A 26,572-nucleotide genomic window follows, 5' to 3' on the forward strand; every position below is an offset into this window, starting at 1 on the left:
TATTACAGGAACCACCATTATAAACGGTTAGGTTGGATAATGCACATTCCTATATATTTTCTATGCCTAAAGGCCTGGAACTCGCTTCCCTCATTGTTATTTGAAGAGGGAACTGATTTAATTCCAGAAAAATGTAAAAAATATTTGGGCCAAACCTCAGACCAAAGCACTCCTGACCCCTGGTGGAGGGAGGTTTTGATCCAGAGAGCCTAAATTGTCCCTACATGATCTGGGTAAGTTTGCATCTATGGGTTTATGTGGGTCTTATTTGGGTTTATTCATGAACAGAAGATAGGACCATATTACTCTAAATTAATAACATTGAGAAATAAAATGTCTAGAAAGACTCACCACTTTCTATTTCTTCTTCTATATCATCCTCTATCACTGGAGCGGCAGTTTCACCCGCTTCCATCATGCTTTTCAAAGCTTCAAGTTGTTCTATTGAAACAGAAAGGTCGCATAGGAGGGAAACGTTAGCCTGCTCCACATTGCGCAGAAATTCAGATCCATCTATTTTATAAGGAAAAACAAGTATCTAAAATCTAAACTTAACAAAAAAAGTTTTTTAAAAAAAGTATAAAAGTGCATGTCTAGAATGTATTTTAAAGTCTAACAAATTGAAACCCAATACATTGCTGATCCCAATTGTAAAATAAAGAAATCAGTCTCTTATGCATTATGAGGTTGATATATTCTCCCTTAGAACTTAGAAAAACTTCAGAACAATATTTTATTGGCTGCTTTGTGTGAATAACACAAGGTCATAACTTACTAAATTGCAGTAAGTCGCCTTTTTTTTGATCATGACGGGAATAGCTATTCAAATGGTTACACATAATTGGAAGAGCTACAACAGACTGAATTACACATTTTGGTGGGCAAATGTTTGTACCACTTATAAGTATGAGAGAATGAATGCGCAATGTTTAGGGCTTAGTAATACATTTAATAGAGTGTGGAGCCCATTGACTGCATTTGTTGCATCGCAATAATTGTCATGCATTTATTTTTTGTTGGATTTCCTTACATATCCAGGGGGAGGGAAATATATTTTGATTATTAAAATTACTTAATTATAATATTGTAATCACATATGTCTTCTTGTATTAATAATTGGGAGGAGGGGGAGAAAATGATTGTTTTATGTATAAATTGTGTATTTAATAGTGCATTTTATGAAATGTTTATGTTCAAGTAATTGTATTGCACTGTCAAAGTTTAAAAATCAATAAAGATTTTTTTTAAAAATTTTGCATAGAATATTTGGTAATAAAATGAACATGTCAGAACTGCAAAATCTCTGTGTTAGCTGTTGGGTGTGTTCCTACCATTTCTGTGAAGGCCCTTGTACAGTTAATGCAGAGATAAAGTTGCTACTACAAGCACTTCATAGAAGAAGAAATCATTTCTATACCGCATAACCGATAAGTTCTATGCGATTTACAAAATTTAACAAATAATACAAACTAAAGAAAAATGATTAATTTGCAAACAGATGTGTCTTCAGTTGCTTTCGAAAATGACTGTAAGACATGGAACTCAATAACTTAATACATATTAATTGCATGACAGATAACGTGTGATGAAGTTAACTACACCTCTTCAGGTAGAATTAAATGATCAGCATGATCCACCACAATAACAGTTAATGCATGTGCAAGAGATGAGAATAATGTTACAGTGATAGAGTCTTAATTTTTCAACATTTCTTAACTTTTTTCATATAATTCTCTCTTAGGAGTGCCCAACCTCAGTGCTCGAGAGCCTCAATCTAGTCGAGTTTTCAGGATTTCTCAAATGAATATGCATGATATTTTGCATGCCCTACCTCCATTGTATGCAAATAGATCTAATGCATAGTCATTGTGGAAATCCTGAAAACCTGACTTGGTGAGCACTGAAGTTGGTCATCTCTGGTTTAGCTCATCTACTGAATCCCCTGCTATACCAATGACAGTTTATTTCGTAGATATTACATCTATGCAATGATTACACCTTGAGCCTGCATTAGAAACAAAAAGATAAAATGTTTCTGTCTCTAGGTCTCTGATTAGAAGCTATCAAACAATTGGATATTGATCCATTGATATCTGGTTTCAATAGCGTTTCACATAGAGTTGAAGGTATTAGTTCCTAAATTTAAGCCTGCCATTCATGTACCCGTCTTAACAATGGCACACATTGATGATTTTCCCCTAGTACATTTTCTAAGAGCCTATTTAGCAGTCTGATTCTCAACATTAGCAGTAAAACCTTTAGAATAATCAGCTTCACTATTTTCAGTGTTGGCTGATATCTGATAAAAAGCAGCTATAATCAATGAATGGAAGCCATACTTAAGACATTACTATATGAATATTTTTCATTGCATATATAAGTTCTGTAGCTTAATTTTTGGATTAGTCTCATTTCTTTCCTGCCTCCCCATTGGCTATGTAGGACTGAAGAATTTGATCATTAATTTGGGCATAGAAAGGGGAATGATCCAGCCCAGCCATTGAGCTACACAAATTCATGTTCGCATACCAGGGACCCAAGATATGGAATGGACTCCCTCTTCACCTGCGACAAACATGTATGTACTATATCTTCAGGAAGAGGCTCATCTTTTCTCTTCAAACCAACAACATAAACTCAGAACTCCACCCATCTAACTTTTTTTCAGTATTCACGTCCTCTATTCGAGAATCATATTGTAAACCAAATTGAATCCTAGTTGAAACTTGTGATATAGAAGAAAAATGTAAGGTATGACAACCACCATTATGCAGATAAAAGGGCTAAGGGGCCCTTCTATTAAAAAAAGTATTATGTTTTGGGCTTAATGCACTATAACATGGGGCGATATCACGTAGCAAGCCCAAAACTAACATTGTATCAAGAAAAGGCATTCCCAACAGGGGCAGGCTAACAGTGATGTAAATCCTTGGGCAATAAGAGTCATGCATCCCTAACTACCTATCAAAAATGACTGGACTAGATGGAAGTTAGGGGAGAGTGGACTCCCTATAGTTGAAGACCCTCATGCACTGCTCTATTATCTCAATGGTTAGTCCATCCCTGGTTTCCACTATTTTTTTATTTATTGCAGTTCATCCATTGACATTCAGATTAATGCATAGTAACTAGAGGTACCACATGCTAATGCTCACATTAACACATAGGGCACACTCCCACATGGTAGCGTGTTAAATAGGGGCTTAGTGTACAATAAAATCCAATGTTACAACATATTAAGCCCGGATTTTAACACACTTACCCCCCTTTTACTAAGTTGTGGTAGAGGTTTCTACCGCGGTCTATAGCGCTAAATGCTCTAATGCTCATAGAATTCCTATGAGCGTCAGAGCATTTAGCATTATAAACCTCTACCGTGACTTGGTTAACCTGCAGATCACATTCACTTGACTTACTTTTCTCTACTTCAGACTTTAGCCTTTTGTTTTTGATGAGTATTTTTCTTTTGATGTCATTAGGAGAAGGCAGGGGTCTGTTGGCTTCCAGCTATAACAAAAGAAGTGAGAGATGATAAAAAAAAAAATTAGATCATGCTTTAGTATATCACAATTCACCGATTATAGTTCTCTGTGAAACTGCAACCCAGAATGACACCACTACAACCCTTTTTTTTCCTACCTATCATTTTCATGCAATCTTAATTAAAAGAAATAGAGCACCCAGACACAAACATTTTTGCTTACATCCTGTATTAAAAATATCTAGCTTTCATTTTCTTGTAGTTTTGTCTATAGAGATCTATCAAAGGCAAATATAGTTGCATGGTCTGAATTAAGGGAGAATAACTGTTTCAGATTTGTTCTGCTTTACAATTAATATGTCTTTCCCAAAACAGAAATACATGTACAACTTAAGGCTTTTCCAACATACAGATGTTCAACGTACAATTCAACATACAGATATGACCATGGGAAACATTGCAAGGTTATCTCACTTTATCCCAGAGCAACCACCAAATGAAATGGAATTTGCAGTGAAGTATAGGAAGATACTCTGTGACGAAACAGTATAAAACATGCAATTTTACTGTGAATAAAATAAAATGCTTTCCTCCAATAAAACTACAATAAACCAGATTTTAAAAATACAATTAATTATTCTCTCCTGATTTTAGTGTACAGACATTCACCGAGGGCCCCTTTTACAAAGCTGCAGTAGCGATGCTGCCGTGGTAAACGCACCAAAGTCTATTCAATTCCTATGGGCTTCAGTTAATTTACCGTGGCAGAATCGCTACTGTGGCTTTGCAAAAGATGCCCTGAGCCTCTTCATCACAGAGCCAGATAAACACCTGGCAATTCATCACATGACACTTCACCACCACAGACAATTCAGGATGAATTCAAGCTTAATGCATTTAAATTTTATGTTTGAAAAAATTGTGGCAAATGGGGCTTGGGGGTAATGTGCTGGTAATCATGGCTTTGTGTGCATGTCTAAATGAAGCCAGAAATGTCAGCACATATTGGCACCTGTTCTTTTTGCACATAAATATGAGACTCACTATAATTTCTTACGTATAAAATTTTCACAAGGGATATATGTAAGCACACAAGAACACACACTGAAGTGTGCTGGAATGCACCCACCCACCCCAATTTGTCACAGGATTTCCATGAATATAATTTAAATACATTTAGCTTGAACGTGATGAATGTCGCATGATAAAATGTCACCAAAACCAATTTATGTATCTTTTCATCTTTACCTGAATCTCATAAAAGACAAATATGAATCTAGCAAATTATCATTCAACCTTTCAGTTTTTATTTTTTGTTTGTTTTTAAACTCTGGTCTAACAACCAACCCCTCGCAGTTTAGACCAAACCGAGGTACAGACAAGAAACATAAGCAGTAGAGACAAAGAACAAGATACACCACCTATTTATGTGGCACGATTTAGCCGTTAAACTTACTTGGCTAGTGCTTTAAATTTTGCGGATAGCTGGCTAAGTCATGCAACATAATTGACTATCTGCTAGCCACTAAGCACTAATATTCAGTGGCTATCTCATGCTGAATACTGGCACTTAACCAGCTAAGTGCTATTTATCCAGCCTGGAGGTGATCCTGGCAGATTAAATAGCACTGAATATTGGGTGGAAAATATTCAATTTGAACCATGTGTGCATGGGCGAATAGTTTTTTCAGGGTCACCCTCTATGTTGCAAGGTCTTATGCAGGATTTTATCTGAAACAAAACTAATGCATAAAAAAACCTAAATTTTTGCATTAAAAAACAAAAAAACTAATTCATATGGAAATAAACAAGATACATTATTTAATAACACTTTAACCCCCCCACTCCTTTACATAAAAGTAGCGCGGTTTATGCTCATAGGAATTCTCTGAACGTCAGAGCTGTTACCGCCACAGCTGGTGCTAAAATCCATGCTACGGGGTGGGGGTGGGGGGGAGTAAGTTATAAAAAGAAAAAACTGAGAGCTTTTTCTATAAGTTTGAGAAGGCTCAGAAAGCAAATTTTCAAAGCTGTTTCTGTGAATGAAACATCATTTTACTTAAATAGGAGCTCTGAAGGGTACCTACCCTCCATGAGGCCAAAATTACTTGTCAAGTGCTCCTGGGGATGTTATGCAATAGCATATGCAGTTTTGAATAATTAAAAGTATGCCTTGCTGCTGATGGAAAAATTATTCAGAGAGAAAGCAAATATCTGTGTGTATTTTTCTGGGAGGAAATATTGAGAGCTAATGTTGAATTTGGCAAAGCCATTTAATTTCATGGGTACAGTATGGCAGAAAAATCTGCCCTCAACTAAAAAGTGAAGTTTTCACTAGACTTAGTTGGATGAATCCATAGATGTACTTGTATATTTCAAAACTGCCACACCCCCACACTCCTGTTTTCAAAGCTGATCGCTGCTGGCTGAATCTAACCTGGATATTAAGGTGAAGGGTAAAGGATCATGGATCTGATATACCACCTTTTTGTGGTACAACAAATCAATTTACATAAATTACATGTAGGTACCTTCAATGCCAGAACCTTGTCTGGGCACCAGCATTGAATAATCTGGGTTAGCCACTAATCCAAAAATTATACAGGTGCTGGCCAATATTCAGTGGAGGAACTTGTCTTTTGTGGGTCCTACCTGCCTGGTTAGCTATGTGGGCACCTGCACTTAATATGTCTTATGCTTGCTTAACTAGCCCCACCCCAACACTGTCATAGACCGCCTTGACACAGACTACACATTGCTATGGTGGTCAATCAGAGGTGACATTTAGCAGCACTGTTCCCTGGATTCTATATATGGTGCCTGAATTTGGGTGTTGATGGAAGATGAATGCACAAATTAACTGACTTACAAGTTAATTAACTGCAATAAATTTATGTTAATAATCAATCATTGCAGTTAATTGGCATTATGAAATATTTGCAGAGACATTTTCCTGGGCACTATTCTATAACCTTGTGCATCTAAATCCCCTGGTGTGCAACTCAAAAGGGGGCATGGCTACGGGTGGGGCAGGGACATTCCCCCCCAAAATGGCACACAGAGTTCTAGAATAGTGCCAATCCTGCACCCAAATGCCAAGAGTTGGGAATTGTCATTTACACCAGGTCTCAGCAGGCATAAATACTGGTGCCCAAATTTTGGCATGGGAATGGGCTCTAAGGGGCTGATTCTACAAACAGCGTCCCGATTGTAGGTGGTAGTAGATGTCCTATTGCTGTCTCACCAGCCAATCGGGACTTTCATTTTTAAAAAAATGGATGCAGTGAACTATGTCTATATTGTAGGATCTGTCTCACGCCTACAGAGATGCATAGGGACGCTTATGGATGCCCAAGGCCGGTGTGGGACGTGGTTTCGAACAGAAGTGGACTTGGTTGTCCATAAGCATCCCCATGCATCTCCATAGGCACAAGACAGACGCCTTAAATATAGGCCTGCAAAATTTTGGCCTACATTTAAAGTATCTGTTAGAAAAAAAAAAAGACACGATTTTCTAAAGGATGCCAATGCATCCGCCGAGATAAGCGTCCTTTAGAGAATGCTCTACCTGGAGTGCCCTTTATACAATAGTATCCTACACCAATATATTCTGGTGTCAAAATGTGGGCACCATTTACTGAATCAGTCCTGTGTGATTAAGTGCCACCAACTATCTAGGACGACCCAATGAGTGAGTTTTAAGTAGACAGAAGCCTTTCCTACTGCTTAAACCCCTATCACTTTCAGTGTATTCTTGAGGCTAGATCATGGGGGTTAGAAATTGTTCAGAAATTGTAGTCCCAGAGTTTAGAAATGCCAGGCACCACTGAAAGAACAGTTTAATTCTGCGATAACATTATGATGTTCTTTTCCTATCTTGAGGTCATGAAGCTATTACAAAGAAATACATACCATATGAAAAAACCAAAACATGCGTCGGTCATGCACATGGTGGTCCCTGGCTTTGGGCAGTACTGTGTCCCTTTTCACTTACAGTACGTACACTGACAGGTGGATTTCCAACTAACACATCCTTTGACATATAGCTCAGACACAGGTACAATGAATCCATTTTTGACTATACAGGGAAACTGTATGAGATGAGATACTTTGCACAATAGTCAGCGACAAATAGGTGGCTTCCATCAGGGTGTAGTGCACAGGAACACGGAGGAGGATTCATACCATACGGCGGGGACAACTGCGTTAATACAGTGTACGCTTGTGGATGTTCCTGTTGCTTCTACTTCTGATGACCAAAAAGCTGCTGCCTTCGCATTCTCTGCGGTTGGTGCCACTGCACATTCTTGGATGGTGGATCAAAGGGGGTACAGTCTGCATCTTCACATGCCAAGATGAGGAAAATCTATTATGGCTTCCCAATGTCGAGTTGTCGCTCATTAACCTTAAGTATTATGAATGTGATGGCAGCGAACAACCTTACTCCCTGAAAAAACTAATTTTCAATCAAAACATCAAAACAGTTGAATATGATATGTTGCTCTGTTGGCCGATTTGATCTCGGCTTTCCCTCCCAGGCATCTTTTAAGAGGTAAAGCATTAACTCTTGGCTATCTATTACTTGATCTAAAATATTAACATCATCATACCTCATTGCTTCCAAAATTTTCTAATGGGCACTTTAATGATGAATGTTATATTCAAATCATCATATTTTGTATATTATTTCAAAAATATACAAATATAACATGTGTAGGGTTGTTATTGCAGTATCAAATTTACTGTGTAGGGTTGTTATTGCAGTATCAAATTTACTCAGCTTAATTCAGAACTGAATTTTCTAAATCTCATTGTTTCCTTTCATTAAATGTATTTTTAAAAATCCTGTTTTCCCAGCTAGCTTTCACAATGTTAGCATCGTTTTCTTCCTGTGTTCACTGAATATCAAACTTTTCTCTACTGTTTAATGGAACATGCCTTGGAGGCCTTTACATATAACACAGTTAACTGTGCATCATATAAAGAAAAAAATCAGCACAAATGATCTAATTTCGTGAAGAATAAAGGGGAAGTAGAAAGCTGTAGTGGTATATAAAGAGAGTAACAGAGAATATGGAGGAGGAGGTTAATTTTAAAATAGGGATCCTACCATGGATTTTTAGAAAAAATGTACCTATTTTATGCCTATAGGCCATAATTCTATATATGTCACCTAAAAAAATCAGTGATAAAAGAATCCATACTTAGCTCTATTTTATATACCGCATCCAGGTTTAGGCGTGGTTTATAGCAGTGGTACCCAATCCTGTCCTGGAGGACCACCAGACCAATCGGGTTTTCAGATCTGCATGCCTGTCACTTCCATTATATGTAAATCGCTCTCATGCAAATTCATTAGGGCTAGCCTTAAAACCCGATTGGCCTGGTGATCCTCCAGAACAGGGTTGGGGACCACTGGTTTTTAGAATATGTGTAGCACCCATCCCCGCAAATAAAATTTAGGCGCTGCCATTTACGCCAACAACAAGCAGGCATAAATTCCTGCGCCTAAATTCTGTACAAATCAGGCATTTTCTATAACAGTGTGCCTAACTTTTAGGAATGTCCAGAACCCACCCATGCCCCTCCTCTGGTCACACAGATTTGCACATGTAACTTTAGCCGCAATATATAGAATCTTGGGGATATTGCAGGCGTCATGTACATTTGCCTTTACAAAACAGGCTTCAACTATATAATATGCTTCTGTAGAATTTGCTCCTAGGCAGGTGCAACTATGTGCATGCACTGTACAGATAAATCCGCATTTTATAGAGTACACACATTCCAACTTTGCTCACATGCCACCCCCAGTAATGCCTATGTGCAGTTCACTGGCAATACACATGCTATTGTTGGAATGTGCACTTTCACACCTCGATAATTTTACAGCTGCCATTGTCCAAGTGAAAAACATGGCTCAGACAAGGAAAATGCTTTATAAATTTGCCCCAGTAATTATACAGGCTTGCAAATTAGAAAAATCTTGGAACAATTATATAAAAAGGAAACGGGTGGGAGTAATATAAGTGTAGGGACCAGAAGTCCGGATTTCCCTGGACATGTCCGGGGGTCCGGACGGGTTTTCAAATCCCGGCACTTTGTCTGGGTTTTGAAAATAAATTGTGTCGGGAGGGAGCATCCACGCATGCACAGATGCAACACGGTGACATCACATGCACGCAGGCATGCGTGTGACGTCATTGTGTTGCATCTGCGCATGCACGGATGCCTTCCTGCCCGATGAACATGCAGCGGGGGCGGAGCTGAGGCATAATGGGGCGGGGTGTGGGTGGAATTGGGTGGGCCTGGGGGGGGGCAGGTCTAGGAGTCTGGATTTTACTGATGTAAAATCTGGTAACTCTAAGGGTATAAAGCAGGGCCGAATTTAGCTGTGTGTGGGTGGAGCGGCTGCACTACTACCATGTTTCCCCGAAAATAAGACCTACCCTGAAAATAAGCCCTAGCAGGATTTTCAGGGTAGGTCTTAATATAAGCCCTACCCCCAAAATAAGCCCTAGTCCTGGGTTTTGCCGGCAGTTCCCTTTCCCTCCCTCCCATCCCTTGTGCAGCAGAACCCTTGAGTGGGCACCCCCCCGAGCACCTGCCCCTTCAGCCAAACCCCCATCCTTCCCCTCCCTCCCATTCGAACCCCACTGAGCCCTAGTACATACCTCCCCAAGCAGCGTCGGGCCGGCAGCACTCTAAATAGGCTGCTTCAGCCTTGTCCGCCCGTGAATTCACTCTGCCGCGTTACTGATGACATCATCAGTAACACGGCAGAGTGAATTCATGGGCAGACAAGGCTAAAGCAGTCTGCTGCTGGCCCGATGCTGCTTAGGGAGGTATGTAGGGCTCACTCGCAGTCGGCGGGGTTCAGATGGGAGGGAGGGAAGGATGGCGGTTTGGCTTTGGGGGAGGGTGCTGGGGGGGTGCTCACTCAAGGGTTCGGCTGCACAAAGGATGGGAGGGAAGGGAAGCTGGGCAAGGGTCCTGCTGCACGAGGGAGGGGAGGTAAGATGCTGCACATGTGGGGGAGAAAAAGGAAAGAGGAAGAATTGGGATAAAGGAGAGGAAGGGAGAGATGATCATGTACATACCCCAAAAATAAGCAAGTGCGTTTTTTGGGCCTAAAATTAATATAAGACACTGTCTAATTTTCGGGGAAACACGGTACTACTACTTATCACAAGGCGCATGGGAAGCTTGCTGATGTCATGAATGTGGATGGAGTAGGGGCATGACAGGAGCACTTGGGGGTACATTAGACAGGGTGCATTTGCTGCTTGTGACATGCCTGGTATAAAGATACAGGTGGTAAAGGTGTAGTAGGGAGAGCCTGCAATGTATTGGTCTGGTATCTAGATAACTCTCGGAAATCTTGATAGAGGAATGGGCAAGCAGACGAGTGTTAGGATTAGTAATTTAGGCAGGGAAAAGAACTAAGGGGTCCTGCTACTAAAGTACCGTATTTTCGCGGATATAACGCGCACCCGTGTAAAACGCGCACACGGGTATAGCGCGCAGAAATCACGATGATATGTACAAAAACTTTTGTATACCGCGCTCACGGGTATACCGCGCATGATGCCCGACGCTCCTTTCGCCCGCCCTGACTTTCCGTGCGCTGTCCCGACTCTCCGTTCACCCCCCCTGACTTCCGTGCACTGCCCTGACTTTCCGTGCGCTGTCCCGACTCTCTGTTCACCCCCCCTGACTTTCCGTGCACTGTCCCCCCTTGAAGTCCTGTCCCCCCTTGAAGGTCTGTCCCCATCCTGAAAGCCTGATGCCCCCCCCGACGTCCGATACATCCCCCCCCCGGCAGGACCACTCGCACCCCCACCCCGAAGGACCGCCGACTCCCCAACAATATCGGGCCAGGAGGGAGCCCAAACCCTCCTGGCCACGGCGACCCCCTAACCCCACCCCGCACTACATTACGGGCAGGAGGGATCCCAGGCCCTCCTGCCCTCGACGCAAACCCCCCTCCCCCCCAACGACCGCCCCCCCCCAAGAACCTCCGACCGCCCCCCCAGCCGACCCGCGACCCCCCTGGCCGACCCCCACGACCCCCCCACCCCCCTTCCCCTTACCTTTGGTAGTTGGCCGGACAGACGGGAGCCAAACCCGCCTGTCCGGCAGGCAGCCAACGAAGGAATGAGGCCGGATTGGCCCATCCGTCCTAAAGCTCCGCCTACTGGTGGGGCCTAAGGCGCGTGGGCCAATCAGAATAGGCCCTGGAGCCTTAGGTCCCACCTGGGGGCGCGGCCTGAGGCACATGGTCGGGTTGGGCCCATGTGCCTCAGGCCGCGCCCCCAGGTGGGACCTAAGGCTCCAGGGCCTATTCTGATTGGTCCACGCGCCTTAGGCCCCACCAGTAGGCGGAGCTTTAGGACGGATGGGCCAATCCGGCCTCATTCCTTCGTTGGCTGCCTGCCGGACAGGCGGGTTTGGCTCCCGTCTGTCCGGCCAACTACCAAAGGTACGGGGAAGGGGGGTGGGGGGGTCGTGGGGGTGGGCCAGGGGGGTCGCGGGTCGGCTGGGGGGGCGGTCGGAGGTTCTTGGGGGGGGCGGTCGTTGGGGGGGGAGGGGGGTTTGCGTCGAGGGCAGGAGGGCCTGGGATCCCTCCTGCCCGTAATGTAGTGCGGGGTGGGGTTAGGGGGTCGCCGTGGCCAGGAGGGTTTGGGCTCCCTTCTGGCCCGATATTGTCGGGAAGTCGGCGGTCCTTCGGGGTGGGGGTGCGAGTGGTCCTGCCGGGGGTGGGGGATGTATCGGACGTCGGGGAGTCGGCCGGGCAAGAGGGCTTGGGCTCCCTCTTGCTCCGATCGTGGATGTGGGTGCGGGTGGGAGCGCGTGCGAGCGGTCGTTCGGGGTGGGGGTGCGAGCGGTCCTGCTGGGGGGGGTGAGTCGGGCGGGGTGGGAACTATGTTTAAAAACTTTTGTATACCGCGCTCAGGCATATAACGCGCGAGGGGTATGCGCGGTAGGTAAAAACGCGTACAACGCGCGCGTTATATCCGCGAAAATACGGTATAGGATCTGGGCCTAAGTGCATCCACAATAATTGCAAGCAGTTTAATGTGCACTAAAAATACTGCAGTGTGGAAAATGCAGAGGACCTGCTATTTTTTTTGCCTTTAATGCATCTTTATGCATAAAGATGCATTAAAGGCAGAAAACTTAACAGCAAACACTAATGTGCAGAGGTTGTGCAGTAACTGTTGGGGGTTTGCCTAGTTGGCCCTCTGCATTTTCCACACAGCAATATTTTTAGTGCACATTAAACCTGTTTGCAATTAGTGTGGATGCACGTAGGCCAGATTCTATAAATGGCAGCTGAAGTTAGGCGCCTAAATCGGTGCCTAACTTAATTATTCATTTAGGTTTAATTGGCACTAATGGAAAAGTGCCATTAAAAAGCAATTAACAGGCAACTTAAAAAATAATTCGCTGATAGGCGCCTAACTTGGTAGACACCTACCCTGTCAAGCTAGGTGTCTGCTACAAAGTAGGCATGGTTAGGGGTGGATTCTGGGCAGATTTGGGGCATGGCATTTTATACATTTAAATTCACCAGTTTACTATAACACCATTCAACAGGTCACATTTTTTTTCAAGTTTTGTTGCATTTGAAATCATTCCAACTTTCTTATTACAGAGGTAAGCAAATTATGGCCCATGGGCCTCAACTGGCATATCAACACCATTTTTCTGGCCTACTACAGCCCCATGTATCCTGGTTCACTGTACTCCAACATGTTTCTCTATATCATTGTTGGAGTAACAAGCTTTGCATCCCCTTCCCCCCAAGCCCCACAATCACTTTGTCCTGCAAACAGCTATCATATTTACCCAAGAAGTCAATCTCATGCATAAGTCAAGGGCAGTCAGTTTTAGACCTAAGAATTGTCAAAAATCCTATCATTCATGAATAAGGCGAGGAGTTGAGTATATTATTGTTCTATAGGCAGACAGTAATGAAGTTCAGCCTGGAAGATCAGCTGTTTGCTAGAAAAGTTGATCATGCCTCCAGAAGCAAAAAGGCAACGAGGGGCAGTGCTTGGGCAGGAAGAGGTGCACCTGGATAGCTATTCAAGAAAAGGTCATTTAAGAAGGCGGGAATGCCAACACCTGGAAGAGGAGGTTGTAGCATGACTGCCGCTTGCCCATACCAGGGGTAAGAGGGTCCATTTTATAAACTCTGGATCCCTCCTCTTCTCTATTCAAGAGCCACTAATGTGGTCCTCTGTAAAAAAAATTGGCTTACTCCTGTTATATAGTTATAGAGTCTATTAAATTTGCACGGAATACATACATAGTAGGAACTTTATTGAACTTGGGCATCTTGAATAAAATACTTATGAAAGGTCATACTAACTGATTATTTTTTCATATAATTAACATTCTGCTTTTAAATGATATTGCTGCCCAATATCCTTTAAACCTCTGTAGGTTCTGAATACAAGTTGCTCTATATTCCCATCAGATGGCAGTAAAGAACAGATTTAATTCACAACCATTAAAAAAATATAAATTGTATATTAATACATGATAGCTACTGAAAAACCAATGAATTTCAATGAGCTCACTTAGTTAATAGTACATACTGGATGCGTTTCCAGAGGCTGCTTCAGCAAGAGATCTCCGAAAATCTCTTCACAGTATTTTGACATCTTATACTGCTGATATTTACTACAAAAAAAAAAAGAAAAAGGTTATCTAGAGACAGCCATTATATCAATTAAATATGTTGCAGGTATTACTGTTTCAAAGGATGTCATATAGCTGTCCTTTCAATCAAAGAGTAGCTTTGCAGGGTTTTGGGGCAGCCCAAGCACATTTCGGGATTGCTGTCCCTAAGGCGTTCTTGCCTTCTCTGGAAGTAGCTTTCAATGTCAATGCTGAATGTGTGTCAAACTGAAATCCTGGAGTGCCACAAACCAGTGTGGATTTCAGGATCCCCCTAATGAATGTGTATGGAAAATAGCTGCAGGTTATCTCATGAAAATTCATTAGTGATATCCTCAAAGCCAGACTGGTTTGCAGTCCTCCAGGATTGCAGTGATAAGAACCAGGTTGTGAAATTGGATAAAAGATACAAAGAAGCTAGGATACAGTACATTAAGGGCTCCTTTTACGAAGCCGCGTTAGCGCGCACAACTTTTAATCACGTGCTAACCCCCGCGCTAGCTGAAAAACTACCGCCTGCTCAAGAGGAGGTGGTAGCGGCTAGCACGGTCGGCGGTTTAGCGCGCACTATTACGAGCGTTAAACCGCTAACGCGCCTTCGTAACAGGAGCTCTAAATCTGGGCATTTATACAGTTATCTAGCTCAATTTTTTTCAATGCAGTCCTGATCACTTGGTCATTGGGTTTTGAAGATATACCCAATGAATAAGCATGAGATATTTGCATGCAATGGAGGACACAGATGCTAATACATCTCATGCATATTTATTGTAAATATTCTGATAACTCAACTAGCCAGGTAGTCCCTTAGGACTCTCCATTGTTGTTTCTGCGCTTGTTCTGTTTTTCTATGCTTTCACCATTATTGGTTGTATGTTCCCGTTACAATTGCTAATAAAGATACTTCAAAAAAAAAAAAAAAAAGAAACCCACTGATCTAACTGAATAATAGAAAACCAGACAGGAAAAAAAAATTGGCAGATGCTTTTGGCTATCATTTACTATCTTAGATCCAGAACCTTTCTTCTGACCTTTTTAAGAACAACCAGCCCATGTGTTAGTCATTTAAGAACATAAGAACATAAGAATTTCCGCTGCTGGATCAGATCAGTGGTCCATCGCACTCAGCAGTCCGCTCGCGTGGTGGCCCTTAGGTCAAAGACTAGTGCCTTATTTGAGTCTAGCCTTACCTGCGTACGTTCTATTCTTGAATCCCTGGAGGGTGCTTTCCCCTATAACAGCCTCTGGAAGAGCGTTCCAGTTTTCTAACACTCTCTGGGTGAAGAAGAACTTCCTTACGTTTGTACGGAATCTATCCCCTTTTAACTTTAGAGAGTGCCCTCTCGTTCTCTCCACCTTGGAGAGTGTGAACAATCTATCTTTCTCTACTAATTCAATTCCCTTCAATATCTTGAATGTTTCGATCATGTTCCCTCTCAATCTCCTCTTTTCAAGGGAGAAGATGCCCAATTTCTCTAGCCTCTCATTGTAGGGCAACTCCTCCAGTCCCTTAACCATTTTTGTCGCTCTTCTCTGGACCCTTTTGAGTAGTACTATGTCCTTTTTCATGTACGGCAACCAGTATTGGACACAGTATTCCAGGTGGGGGCATACCATGGCCCGGTACAGCGGCATGATAACCTACTCAGATCTGTTTGTGATCCCCTTCTTAATCATTCCTAGCATTTTGTTCACCCTTTTCGCCGCCACTGCACATTGCAGGGATAGCTTCATTGACTTGTCTACAAGTACTCCCAAGTCCATTCCCTGGGGGCTCTCTCTGAGTACAGCACTGGACATCCTGTATTTGTGCATATGATTTTTGTTGCCAACATGCATCACCTTGCACTTATCCACGCTGAACCTCATTTGCCATTTCGTGGCCCATTCCTCGAGTGTGTTTATGTCTCATTGTAGGTCTACGAAATCCTTCTGTGTCCTCACTACTCTGAGTAACTTTGTATTATCCGCAAATTTAATCACCTCACTCGTCGTACCAATTTCCAGGTCATTTATAAATATGTTGAAGAGCACAAGCTTGAGCACTGAACCCTGCGGCACTTCACTCGTGACGCTTTTCTAGTCCCAGTATTGTCCATTTATACCCACTCTCTGTTTCCTATCTGCCAAACAGTTTTTAATCCATGTGAGTATATCATCCTCAATTCCATGACTCGCAATTTTTCAAAGTACACGTTCATGAGGGAACTTGTTGAATGCCTTCTGAAAATCTAAATATACAATGTCGACCGGATCACCCTTGTCTATCTCCCTGTTTACTCCCTTGAAAAAGTGCAGTAAGTTTGTCAAGCAAGATCTTCCTTTGCTGAAGACATGCTGGCTGGTCCTCATCAGATTGTGTCCGTCAAGGTGATCAATGATGTGGTCCTTTATCAGCACCTCTACCATCTTTCCTGGTACCAAAGTCAGACTCACTGGTCTGTAGTTTCCCGGATCTCCCCTTGAACCTTTCTTGAAGATCGGCGTAACATTCTCCACTTTCCAGTCTTCCGGAATCCTTCCTGATTTGATCGACAGATTGGCTATAACCCCTTTCAGGGAGATGAAATATCACCATCTCTAAACTGGCATTATTTTTCCACAAACAGTGCAGCTTGTAGAGTTATTCAATTTACATAATACCGACTTATTATTTATTTTAAAAATTTATGCACCACCTAAAAACCTAGGCAGTTCCCAAAGCACCATACATAATAAAAATAGACATATAAAAACAATCAAACCTTACAAACCAAGTCATTGCAGTACCATCAAAATCCTAACCCAAATATTATAACGTGCTAAACGGGCAAAATAAATGCTCTTGCAAAGAGTTGAGTTTTCAGCATTCTTTTAAGCTTTCATCTAGTGCTACATTGTCATAACAAACCTGGTAAATGATTTCATAATTGCCCTCCGGCTACAGCACTTGTAGATGCCCGTGTAATGGCACAGTGTGTTTTCACAATTTTCTCCCGAGACAACAACATAGCATGCTCTGATCTTAATGTTCTACTAGGACAGTGGTCTCAAACTCAAACCCTTTGCAGGGCCACATTTTGGATTTGTAGGTACTTGGAGGGCCTCAGAAAAAATAGTTAATGTCTTATTAAAGAAATGACAAGATTGCATGAGGTAAAACTCTTTATAGTTTATAAATCTTTCCTTTTGACTAAGTCTTAATAATAATATTGTAATTTATAGCTAAAGAGACATATGATCAAGAAATTGTTTTATTTTACTTTTGCGATTATGATAAACATACCGAGGGCCTCAAAATAGTACCTGGCAGGCCGCATGTGGCCCTCGGGCCACGAGTTTGAGACCACTGTACTAGGACAATAAACCTTCAGCAATTCTTTAAAATACAATGGTACAGGGGCATACAGTGACTCCCTTTTATGAAGCCATGTTAGCATTTATCATTTCATTCCATTCCATTCGTGATTTCTATTCCACTATTACTTTGCGGTTCGAGGCGGATTACAAAAGGAGTTATCTGGCTATTTACAGAGGAATTGAAGAGTAGCGTGAGTTGCTTCAGAGAATTGCGGTGTTAGTTTGTCTTCAAGGATTTCTTGAATAGGATGATTTTTATTTCTTTTCTGAAAGTTTTGTAGTCTGGGGTCGTTATCAATAAATTGGAGAGTTGGTAGTCCAGTTTTGCTGCCTGTGTGGCTAGAAGGCCATCGTAAAGTTTTTTTCATTTGACGCCTCTGATTGGGGGATATGTGAACGGTTTGTGGGTTCTCCTATGTCTGGTTGAGGTAGTTTGGATTAGGCGGTTGTTTAGGTAGGCTGGGCTGTCTCCGTTTATGGTTTTAAATAGTAGGCAGTAGAATTTGAATTGTACTCTTGCTTGTATTGGGAGCCAGTGTGAGTCGAGGTATGCTGCTGTGATGTGGTCGTGTTTCCTCAGTGAATAGATAAGCCTTAGCCCTGTGTTTTGAACTGTTTCTAGTTGTTTTATCATGGTTGCTGGGCAGGGGAGATATAGTATGTTGCAGTAGTCTAGAAGACCTAGGACTAGGGGCTGGACCAAGAGTTGGAATTGTGTCCTGTCGAATAATTTTCAAACTTGCCTTAAGTTTCTCATGACTGCAAATGATTTTTGTATTGTTTTGTTGATTTGTGGTTGCATAGTACAGCATCTGTCTATCGTCATTCCTTGAAGTTTTAGATTGGGTTATATGGGGTATGTGATTGAGTTTATTACTAGATTTGTTATGGTTGGGGTTTTATTATTTTCACTGGCTGTTGTAGTAAAAGATCAGACGCTCATGGAATTCCTATGAGCATCAGAACTTTTACCACCATAGCCAGCAATAAAAAACGCTAACATGGCTTTATAAAAACCTTATTATAGGCAATTATGGCCTTGTTATAGACAAAGACAAAAACTTGTTTTGCATGCATTTGCCGATTTGCTTTTCATTGGGGTGTTTTACTAAGGCGTGTTAACCGATTTAGCACGCGTTAAATGCTAAGGTGCCCATAGAATATAATGGGCATCTTAGTATTTAGCGCGTACTAATCTTTAGCGCACGCTAAATCAGTTAGTACATGCTAAGTCAGTTAGTGCGCCTTAGTAAAAGGACCCCACAATTAGGTAGCTTGAGTTGCCTTATACCTGTGGTCTCAAACTCAAACCCTTTGCAGAGAGCCACATATTGGATTTGTAGGACTGTACTTGGAGGGCCTCAGAAAAAAATAGTTAATGTCTTATTAAACAAATGACAATTTTGCATGAGGTAAAACTATTTATAGTTTATAAATCTTTCCTTTTAGCTAAGTCTTAATAATAATATTGTAATTTATAGCTAAAGAGACATATGATCAAGAAACTGTTTTATTTTACTTTTGTGATTATGATAAACATACCGAGGGCCTCAAAATAATACCTAGCAGGCCACATGTGGCTCCTGGGCTGCGAGTTTGAGACCACTGCTTTATACTAACATGCATCAAGCTAAAATAATGCTTCTATGTTTCTATATTTTTGAACCATCACAGTTATTTACATTTCTGAGTAATAAAACTGCTAATTTGTCCTCTGTAGATAAAACTTCAGCAACATCACCTGTACATAATTTCCTACTTTAAGAAATTTAGCTTTGAAGTCTACCTTCTGTATTTGCATTTTGTGTTTAAAAATTACTTTAGTTTTATGTTTGTTATTTTTTTTTATAACCAGCTTTATCCCCTAATCAGGATTCAAAGCAGAATTACAATTTAGGAAACTGATCTACCAAGAACAGATCAGGATAATAAAACAGCATAATTGCAACAAAGCATTATCTAACAAATGATTAGGATAACAAATATTTTCTAAATAAAATACTGAAGATTAAAACAGCTTTAAGCGTATTTCTTGTGGGAAAGAATTTCAGGTCTTTACAGACTGATAGAAACATGAATTCACATGAGAGGTCTTTAATCAATCCAATCACAGAAGGAAAACGCAGGAAAAAAAATGACCCACATTGTGGAGAAAACCACAAGAGCCCAGTAATTGCATAGAGGAGGATAAACTCTCAGGAGAATGGCCGGCCAGAGTTTTAAAAATCAAACAACAAAGTTAAAACAAAATACAGGCTTTCAAAGGTAACCAGTGAGGGTGTATTAACAAGGGAGACATATGATTACATTTCATCTTCCTAAATATAAGTTGAGAAGCTGTATTTTCTATCAACTGAATTCTGTTCATTACCGTATTTTCACGCATATAACGCGCGCGTTATACACGATTTTACAAACCGAGTATAACCATGCGCGTTATATGCGTGAGCGCATTGTACAAATTTTTTTTTACATAGTTTCCCCCCCCGACGTCCGATTCATCACCCTGAAGGACCGCTCGCACCCCCACCCCGAAGGACCGCTTGCACCCCCACCCCGAAGGACCGCTTGCACCCCCCCAGCCTCCCCCCCCCACCGCATGGAGAAGCTGCCTACCGTTGTTTCCCGATGCCAGTGAGCCCTGCTGCTTCCTCTGCCGGCTGTCCCACCCCTTCTCTAAGCCCTGCACTGCGCTGCTTCCTCTGCCGGCAGTCCCGCCCTTTCTCTGACGTCAGACAAGGTGCGGGACCGCGGCAGAGGAAGCAGCGCAGCGCAGAGCTCAGAGAAGGGGCGGGACCGCCAGCAAAGGAAGCAGCAGGGCTCACTGGCATCGGGAAACAACGGTAGGCAGCTTCTCCGTGCGGGGGGGTGCGAGCGGTCCTTCGGGGTGGGGGTGTGAGCGGTCCTTCGGGGTGGGGGTGCGAGCGGTCCTTCTGGGTGATGAATCGGACGTCGGGGGGCGGCATCAGGCTTTCAGGGTGGGGACTGGACTTCAAGGGGGGACAGGACTTCAAGGGGCAGGGCTGGAAAGTGAGAGTCGGGACGAGAGGAGACTCGGGGCAGGGCTGGAAAGTGAGAGTCGGGACCAGAGGAGACTCGGGGCAGGGCTGGAAAGTGAGAGTCGGAACCAGAGGAGACTCGGGGCAGGGCTGGAAAGTGAGGGTCGGGACCAGAGGAGACTCAGGGCAGGGCTGGAAAGTGAGAGTCGGGACGAGAGGAGACTCGGGGCAGGGCTGGAAAGTGAGAGTCGGGACCAGAGGAGACTCGGGGCAGGGCTGGAAAGTGAGAGTCGGGACCAGAGGAGACTCGGGGCAGGGCTGGAAAGTGAGAGTCGGGACCAGAGGAGACTCGGGGCAGGGCTGGAAAGTGAGAGTCGGGACCAGAGGAGACTCGGGGCAGGGCTGGAAAGTGAGAGTCGGGACCAGAGGAGACTCGGGGCAGGGCTGGAAAGGAGAGTCGGGCGGTGACAGGAGAGTCGGGGCAGCGACAGGAGAGTCGGGGTGGCAAGCAGCATGCGTGGTATACGTGTGTGCGCGCTATATAAAATTTTGTTTACATATATTTCGGTTTCCCGTGCGCTATACCCGTGTGCGTGTTTTACACAGGTGCACATTATATGCGTGAAAATACGGTAATTTTAAAGATGCAGCAGAGTAAAGAGCATTATAATAGTCCAGTTGTGAAAGAATAAAAAACTGAGCAATGATAATAAAATGGTCACTAGTGAAATACAAATGATGTAAACTAACTTGTTTAAGTTTGAAACAGGTTTTCTTTGTTTCTTTTTTTATTTCTTGTTCTTGATTCAGTTTCTTTGACTTTGCCCTATAATTTTGCTTGTAAGCTATTGTAAGTAGCAAATAAAAATAAAATTAAAAAAAGGGAATGAAACCAGAGTGAAGAGAAAGAAGAAGGACAAAGGCTTCAAGTCACTTAAGTGGGAGATAATTTATGAAGGCCATAGACATGTGGTATAATCTATACGGACAAGGTTTTTGTGCTTTATCACATGGCCTTTTCACACCGCCTGACTCCTGCTATATAACATTTCTCATATCCTGAGACATCATAGCCAGATCTCTTTCTGCACCCTTGCCCTCATTACTGCTCTTGTCCTGTTAGCCCAGAGGTGTCAAAGTCCCTCCTCGAGAGCCGCAATCCAGTCGGGTTTTCAGGATTTCTTCAATGGATATGCATGAGATCTATCAGCATACCATGAAAGCAGTGCGTGCAAATAGATGTCATGCATGTTCATTGGGGAAATCCTGAAAACCAGACTGGATTGCGGCCTTCGAGGAGGGACTTTGACATCCCTGTGTTAGCCACCCCAGGCATTTTGAACAAATGCTCAATAGGAACTTGGCTGAAAACATCCCAAACTGCTTTGTTTTGTGTTTCAAATGGGATCTGAACACAGAGGCAGAAGACTCGGGTTCTAGCACACTGTATCACCTGTCGGGCTCCTATCTCATTTGCCGTCCTTGACATTTTGAGTGGAGAGAAATGTTATCTGGAAAGGTCATGATTTTTTTTCTGGCATTTTTGATGAGACTCTCCTTGAGCCCATTATCTTGTTTAACCAGACCAGTACATTTGAATATCTCTATTGTAAAACTAGTTAGAGAACTGGAACCTTTACATGCCCTCTCTCCAAATGGCATCGTAATCTCCAGTTTTCTTGTCTTGGAGAGGTGATAGAATAGTGTGAACTGTTTTCTCTCTTTAAGATAGGCAAAGATGAAAATTGTATGGTAATCTTTCTTCTTCTCACTCCAAATATTATTTTTCAAGGCTTACAAATTAATTCCTTTTTGCTGTAAACTGATTTCCTAAATATCTGCCTTCATGACGGTTCTTAATAGGTTTTTCCTAGTGTTCAATCATGAGACATGAAAATCTATCTGAATTCTTTTAAATGATGCTGTTTCCATTGTTTCCTGATTTTAGCTACCTTCCCTCCCCCCCCCCCGGCTGTATGCATGATCAATCAAAGTGCTTAAAAGTATATGGTAGACTGATTGTCCTCAACCTTTGGGAAGGGAGATGTTCGGTGATCTGTTGTTTAATTTTTTGTTACGTTACTATGGGATAGATTTACATAAGTACTATTGGTAAATTTGCATAATTTCATTAAGTAGGAGCTGTAGTAAATAGCATACACTGATGAGGGTAAACATATTTTAATTCATCTAGCTGATTTGCAAATCCACCATGCATCTCTTTTAAATTCAGAGAGTTTTACCTTTAAAAAAGTAAGAAAAAAGTATTTCATATTTCACACTGTACCTGCAGTGATTTTCAAAAGACAGAATAACAGGGTACTCAGATGTCACGAATGCAGTCTCTTTGATGGCTTGAATCACATCCTTCAAAAGGCAAAGGAAATTGTTCACATAATGTAAGATCAAGCACTCAAACTACCATTTATTTTAAAAGAAAGAGGAGCTTGGATTGGAATTCGCAATAACAGGGATGCTCAGAAGCTAAATGTGTGAAATACTCACCTTAAAGAGAATATCAGTGCACATTGCTTTCCCATGTGTTATTATTGGTTCTTGATCTTCGCCTTTTCCATCCCAACAATCAAGTTCAACACATCTAATAATGTACCAACATTACAAGCGTTAGAGAGGTTATTCATTAGAGTGCATCATCTCGACCATGTCCAAAAACATTGAGCAATTGATTTCCAAGCAGAAATTACAACTTAATCTCCTGATGCCCAGTGAACACTTTGTTTTTAATTGTTCACTTAATTGCAAGTTTCTCCTGCAGTTTTTCTCTCCTGATTCATTACTGTGCACAAAACAAGTGGCATACAGAATTTATAAATAGTATCAACTGGCAGAGGTTTTACAACAAATATTGCTCAGATTATATACCATTTTGTCTCTAATAAAAGCCCATCTGTAATCACCCCCCCCCGGCTTCAGCACTGAAAACCTTGTAAATTTCATTTTAAAGCCAAATTCTAACTACTGCCAATAATAATGGTTCATAGACAGTAACGCGGAAGACAAAGGTGCGCGCCGACAACTGAGCGCAAGATGGAGGCGCATGCCGAAGAAAAAGACTGTTTTTAGGGGCTGCGATGGGGGTTTTTGTTGGGGAGCCCCCCCCCACTTTACTTAATACATATTGTGGCGGCGTTGTGGGGGGTTTGGGGGGTTGTACCGCCCCACATTTTAGTGAAAACGTAACTTTTTCCCTAAAAACAGGGAAAAAGTTAAGTTTTCAGTAAAATGTGGGGGGTTAGAACCCCCAAACCCCCCACAACACCCCCACAACGCAGCGTGATCTGTATTAAGTAAAGTGGGTGTTCCCCCCCACACCCCCCGTCGTAGCCCCTAAAAACAGTCTTTTTCTTCAGCGCGCACCTCCGCGCTGCGCTCAGTTGTCTGCTCGCGTCTTTGTCCCAGCGCGCTTTTGACCTGACACCATAATAATAGCCCACCTTGCAGGATCCAGCATTGCTCTTCTCTAACCCACCCCTGACCATGATGACCAAATCAAATGCTCAAGGGCAAGCACCATAATTCTGAGAAAAAGTATGAAAAGAGATCCAGTCATCGGGGGTGGGGGGGGGGGGGAGTGGAGAACAATACCAGCTGAGGGAGGGTTGCAGGAGAGAAATGGTGCTTCTATTAATAACCTAAAACACTGTGGAGAAGTTGATGTTCAAGATATAGGCTTTATTGAAAGTACAGTCCAATAATCCACATGAAAAGATACCTAGGACCCAAGTCCTTTCAGTAAAGCCTGTATCTTGAACATCAACTTCTCCACAATGTTTTTGTTCTCGTCAGACTTCTGGTATTGTGGCGTATCAAGGGTCAACCTTTTTGTTGTGCTTCCATAAATAACCTACCCAGACTCCAGAAAACCCATCCTTTCTAATAATATCCCAGGCACTTATTAGAAACAACAATGTGTATGTACATATATACACAGTGTTATATATGTATATATACACATAGTATATTGTGGCAGGGAAAAGTGGACAAACCCTAAGACATACAATGGGTTGATCAATGACAGCCCTGCCACTGGTTGCAATATCAGTACAGCAAACCCTAGGCACATAGAAGTAGTTCCAGATATTGTAGGAACTGGGGTTTATTTGCCTTTGAATGGTCATAACAAAGTACAACAAACAAGGAGAGGTTTCACACCCACTTCCAAAGCTGCTGCAAGCAGAGAGGGAGAGGTACAAGTCTCACAGGGGTGCAGCCAGAGAGATAATTGAGCAATTTGCTGAGCATCCAATCAGAGAGCCAAGTTGCTCAGCTCACCTTGTTAAACACAGGGATTCTACACACAGAGAGTGGAGTGGAGGAAGGCAGAGAACAAACATGAAGCACAGGCAGGACGTGAACCGGGATCCAAAGCAAGGCACAAGGTTTCACTGCCACTGCAGCAGTTTTCAGAAAGGCAAGTGAAGTCTAGCTGCCTAAACCCTTGCCTCTCTGGTGACTATCTTAAAGGAAATCTACAACACCAAACGTTTAGCAAGATACAAACTTATCTATCTGCTAAGGGTGTTGGGGAAATGGGTCAGATAGCTAATCCCCAGTCTGGTTAAAGATACCAGCTGTGATTACCGGTTTGATGGAGAGAGTGTATGTTCTGATGTGGAAATGCTTCAGGATTTCACAGAATTGGATAGTGAGAACAATATAACTGAATCTGATCAGGATATGCTCTTGGAAGAGACCTATCCATATGATCAATGACTGGAACTAAAGCTAAATGTTAGAGCTCTCACTGCAGTAGTGTGGAGTTGGGGGAAGGGCATTTTGCCTATCCTTCCGTTATAACAATTGCCTGCCTGAAGCTTAAGAACGGTGCACCACATTTAAGATAAATCTTAGAGAAGCAGCTTGTGTTAAGAACTGGCTCCAACCCAGGGGTGTCAAAGTCCCTCCTCGAGGGCCGCAATCCAGTCGGGTTTTTAGGATTTCCCCAATGAATATGTATGAGATCTATTAGCATACCATAAAAGCAGTGCATGCAAATAGATCTCAAGAATATTAATTGGGGAAATCCTGAAAACCCGACTGGATTGCGGCCCTCGAGAAGGGACTTTGACACCCCTGCTCTAACCTAAAGCATTGAATTACATAGAAGAACTGAGAAATACAGCTTAAACTCAAAGTGCAGAATGTGGCTGTCAGTGTGCTGATTGAAACAGCTGATGCAGTCACATGCGCTCAGGACTGTTTAAAGAAGCACTCTGCAAACTTGTTTTGTTTCATAAGTCAGCATTTTGTGACAACTATTTCATTTTGGTTTTGGAATTATTTTTGCACCAGTGTGATGTGGAACACTTTGCTTTATGCCATATGATTTATCTTGAATGCAAAACCCAGAAGGGGGAATAAAAGAAATCTTTGTTTTGAAACCAAAGTTTGCTGTGTGTGCCATTTGGGTGAAGCTCGCTGTGGTACTCCAGTATACTGCTTGGCTGGGCTGTGTTGAGAGGCCAGGTTCAGTACATATTGACCCTGCACCCTGCCACAATATATATAAAATATATAAACACTCTTGATACAAAAAATTGAATGCACACAGATCTTATATGCAAAGACATAATACAAAAAGTATGTAGCAACAAGCAGGTAACTAGAAGTGAGAAAGATGGACAGCTAACCAAAGTGCAAAGCCCCTCTGGTGTAAAAAGAAAAAAAAAGTAAGAAATATCAAAATAACAAAGGGAAAATATCTTCAGTTATAAATCAGTTGTCTATGACAAACACAAAAATGCACAAGGTAGAGCTTAACTAAGGGCTCCTTTTACGAAGGTGCGCTAGCGTTTTTATTGCACGCACCAGATTAGCATGTGCTATAGTGCATGGTAGCCAAAAATCTACTGTCTGCTCAAAAGGAGGCGGTAGCGGCTAGCGCTTGCGGCAATTTAGCACGCGCTAACGCGTCTTCGTAAATGGACCCCTAAAAAATAATACATTTTAAATTATTATTATTATTAAAAGGAGGAAAAGGTTTCAGCCATCAATGGCATAGTTATTATTCATGCCACAACTTACTCCCCCTTTTATGAAGCCA

General features: G+C 42.3%; 1 protein-coding gene across 5 annotated transcripts in view; it reads right to left on the reverse strand.

Moving 5' to 3' along the window:
• The window catches only part of PLCB4 (phospholipase C beta 4), a 714,891-nt gene that overhangs the window by 148,115 nt on the left and 540,204 nt on the right, over positions 1–26,572 (reverse strand). For 4 of the 5 annotated variants that reach the window (XM_033937391.1, XM_033937393.1, XM_033937392.1 and 1 more), the window contains 5 exons: positions 23,014–23,107; positions 22,796–22,875; positions 14,089–14,173; positions 3,417–3,507; positions 352–513 (listed from right to left, as the gene is read on the reverse strand). In XM_033937391.1, the coding sequence (XP_033793282.1) occupies positions 352–513; positions 3,417–3,507; positions 14,089–14,173; positions 22,796–22,875; positions 23,014–23,107 (512 nt within the window). The remainder of the gene's footprint in view (positions 1–351; positions 514–3,416; positions 3,508–14,088; positions 14,174–22,795; positions 22,876–23,013; positions 23,108–26,572) is intronic. The other variant, XM_033937395.1, reaches the window with a different exon arrangement.

Source organism: Geotrypetes seraphini, chromosome 3, assembly GCF_902459505.1.
Source record: "Geotrypetes seraphini chromosome 3, aGeoSer1.1, whole genome shotgun sequence".
Taxonomy (NCBI): Eukaryota; Metazoa; Chordata; class Amphibia; order Gymnophiona; family Dermophiidae; genus Geotrypetes; species Geotrypetes seraphini.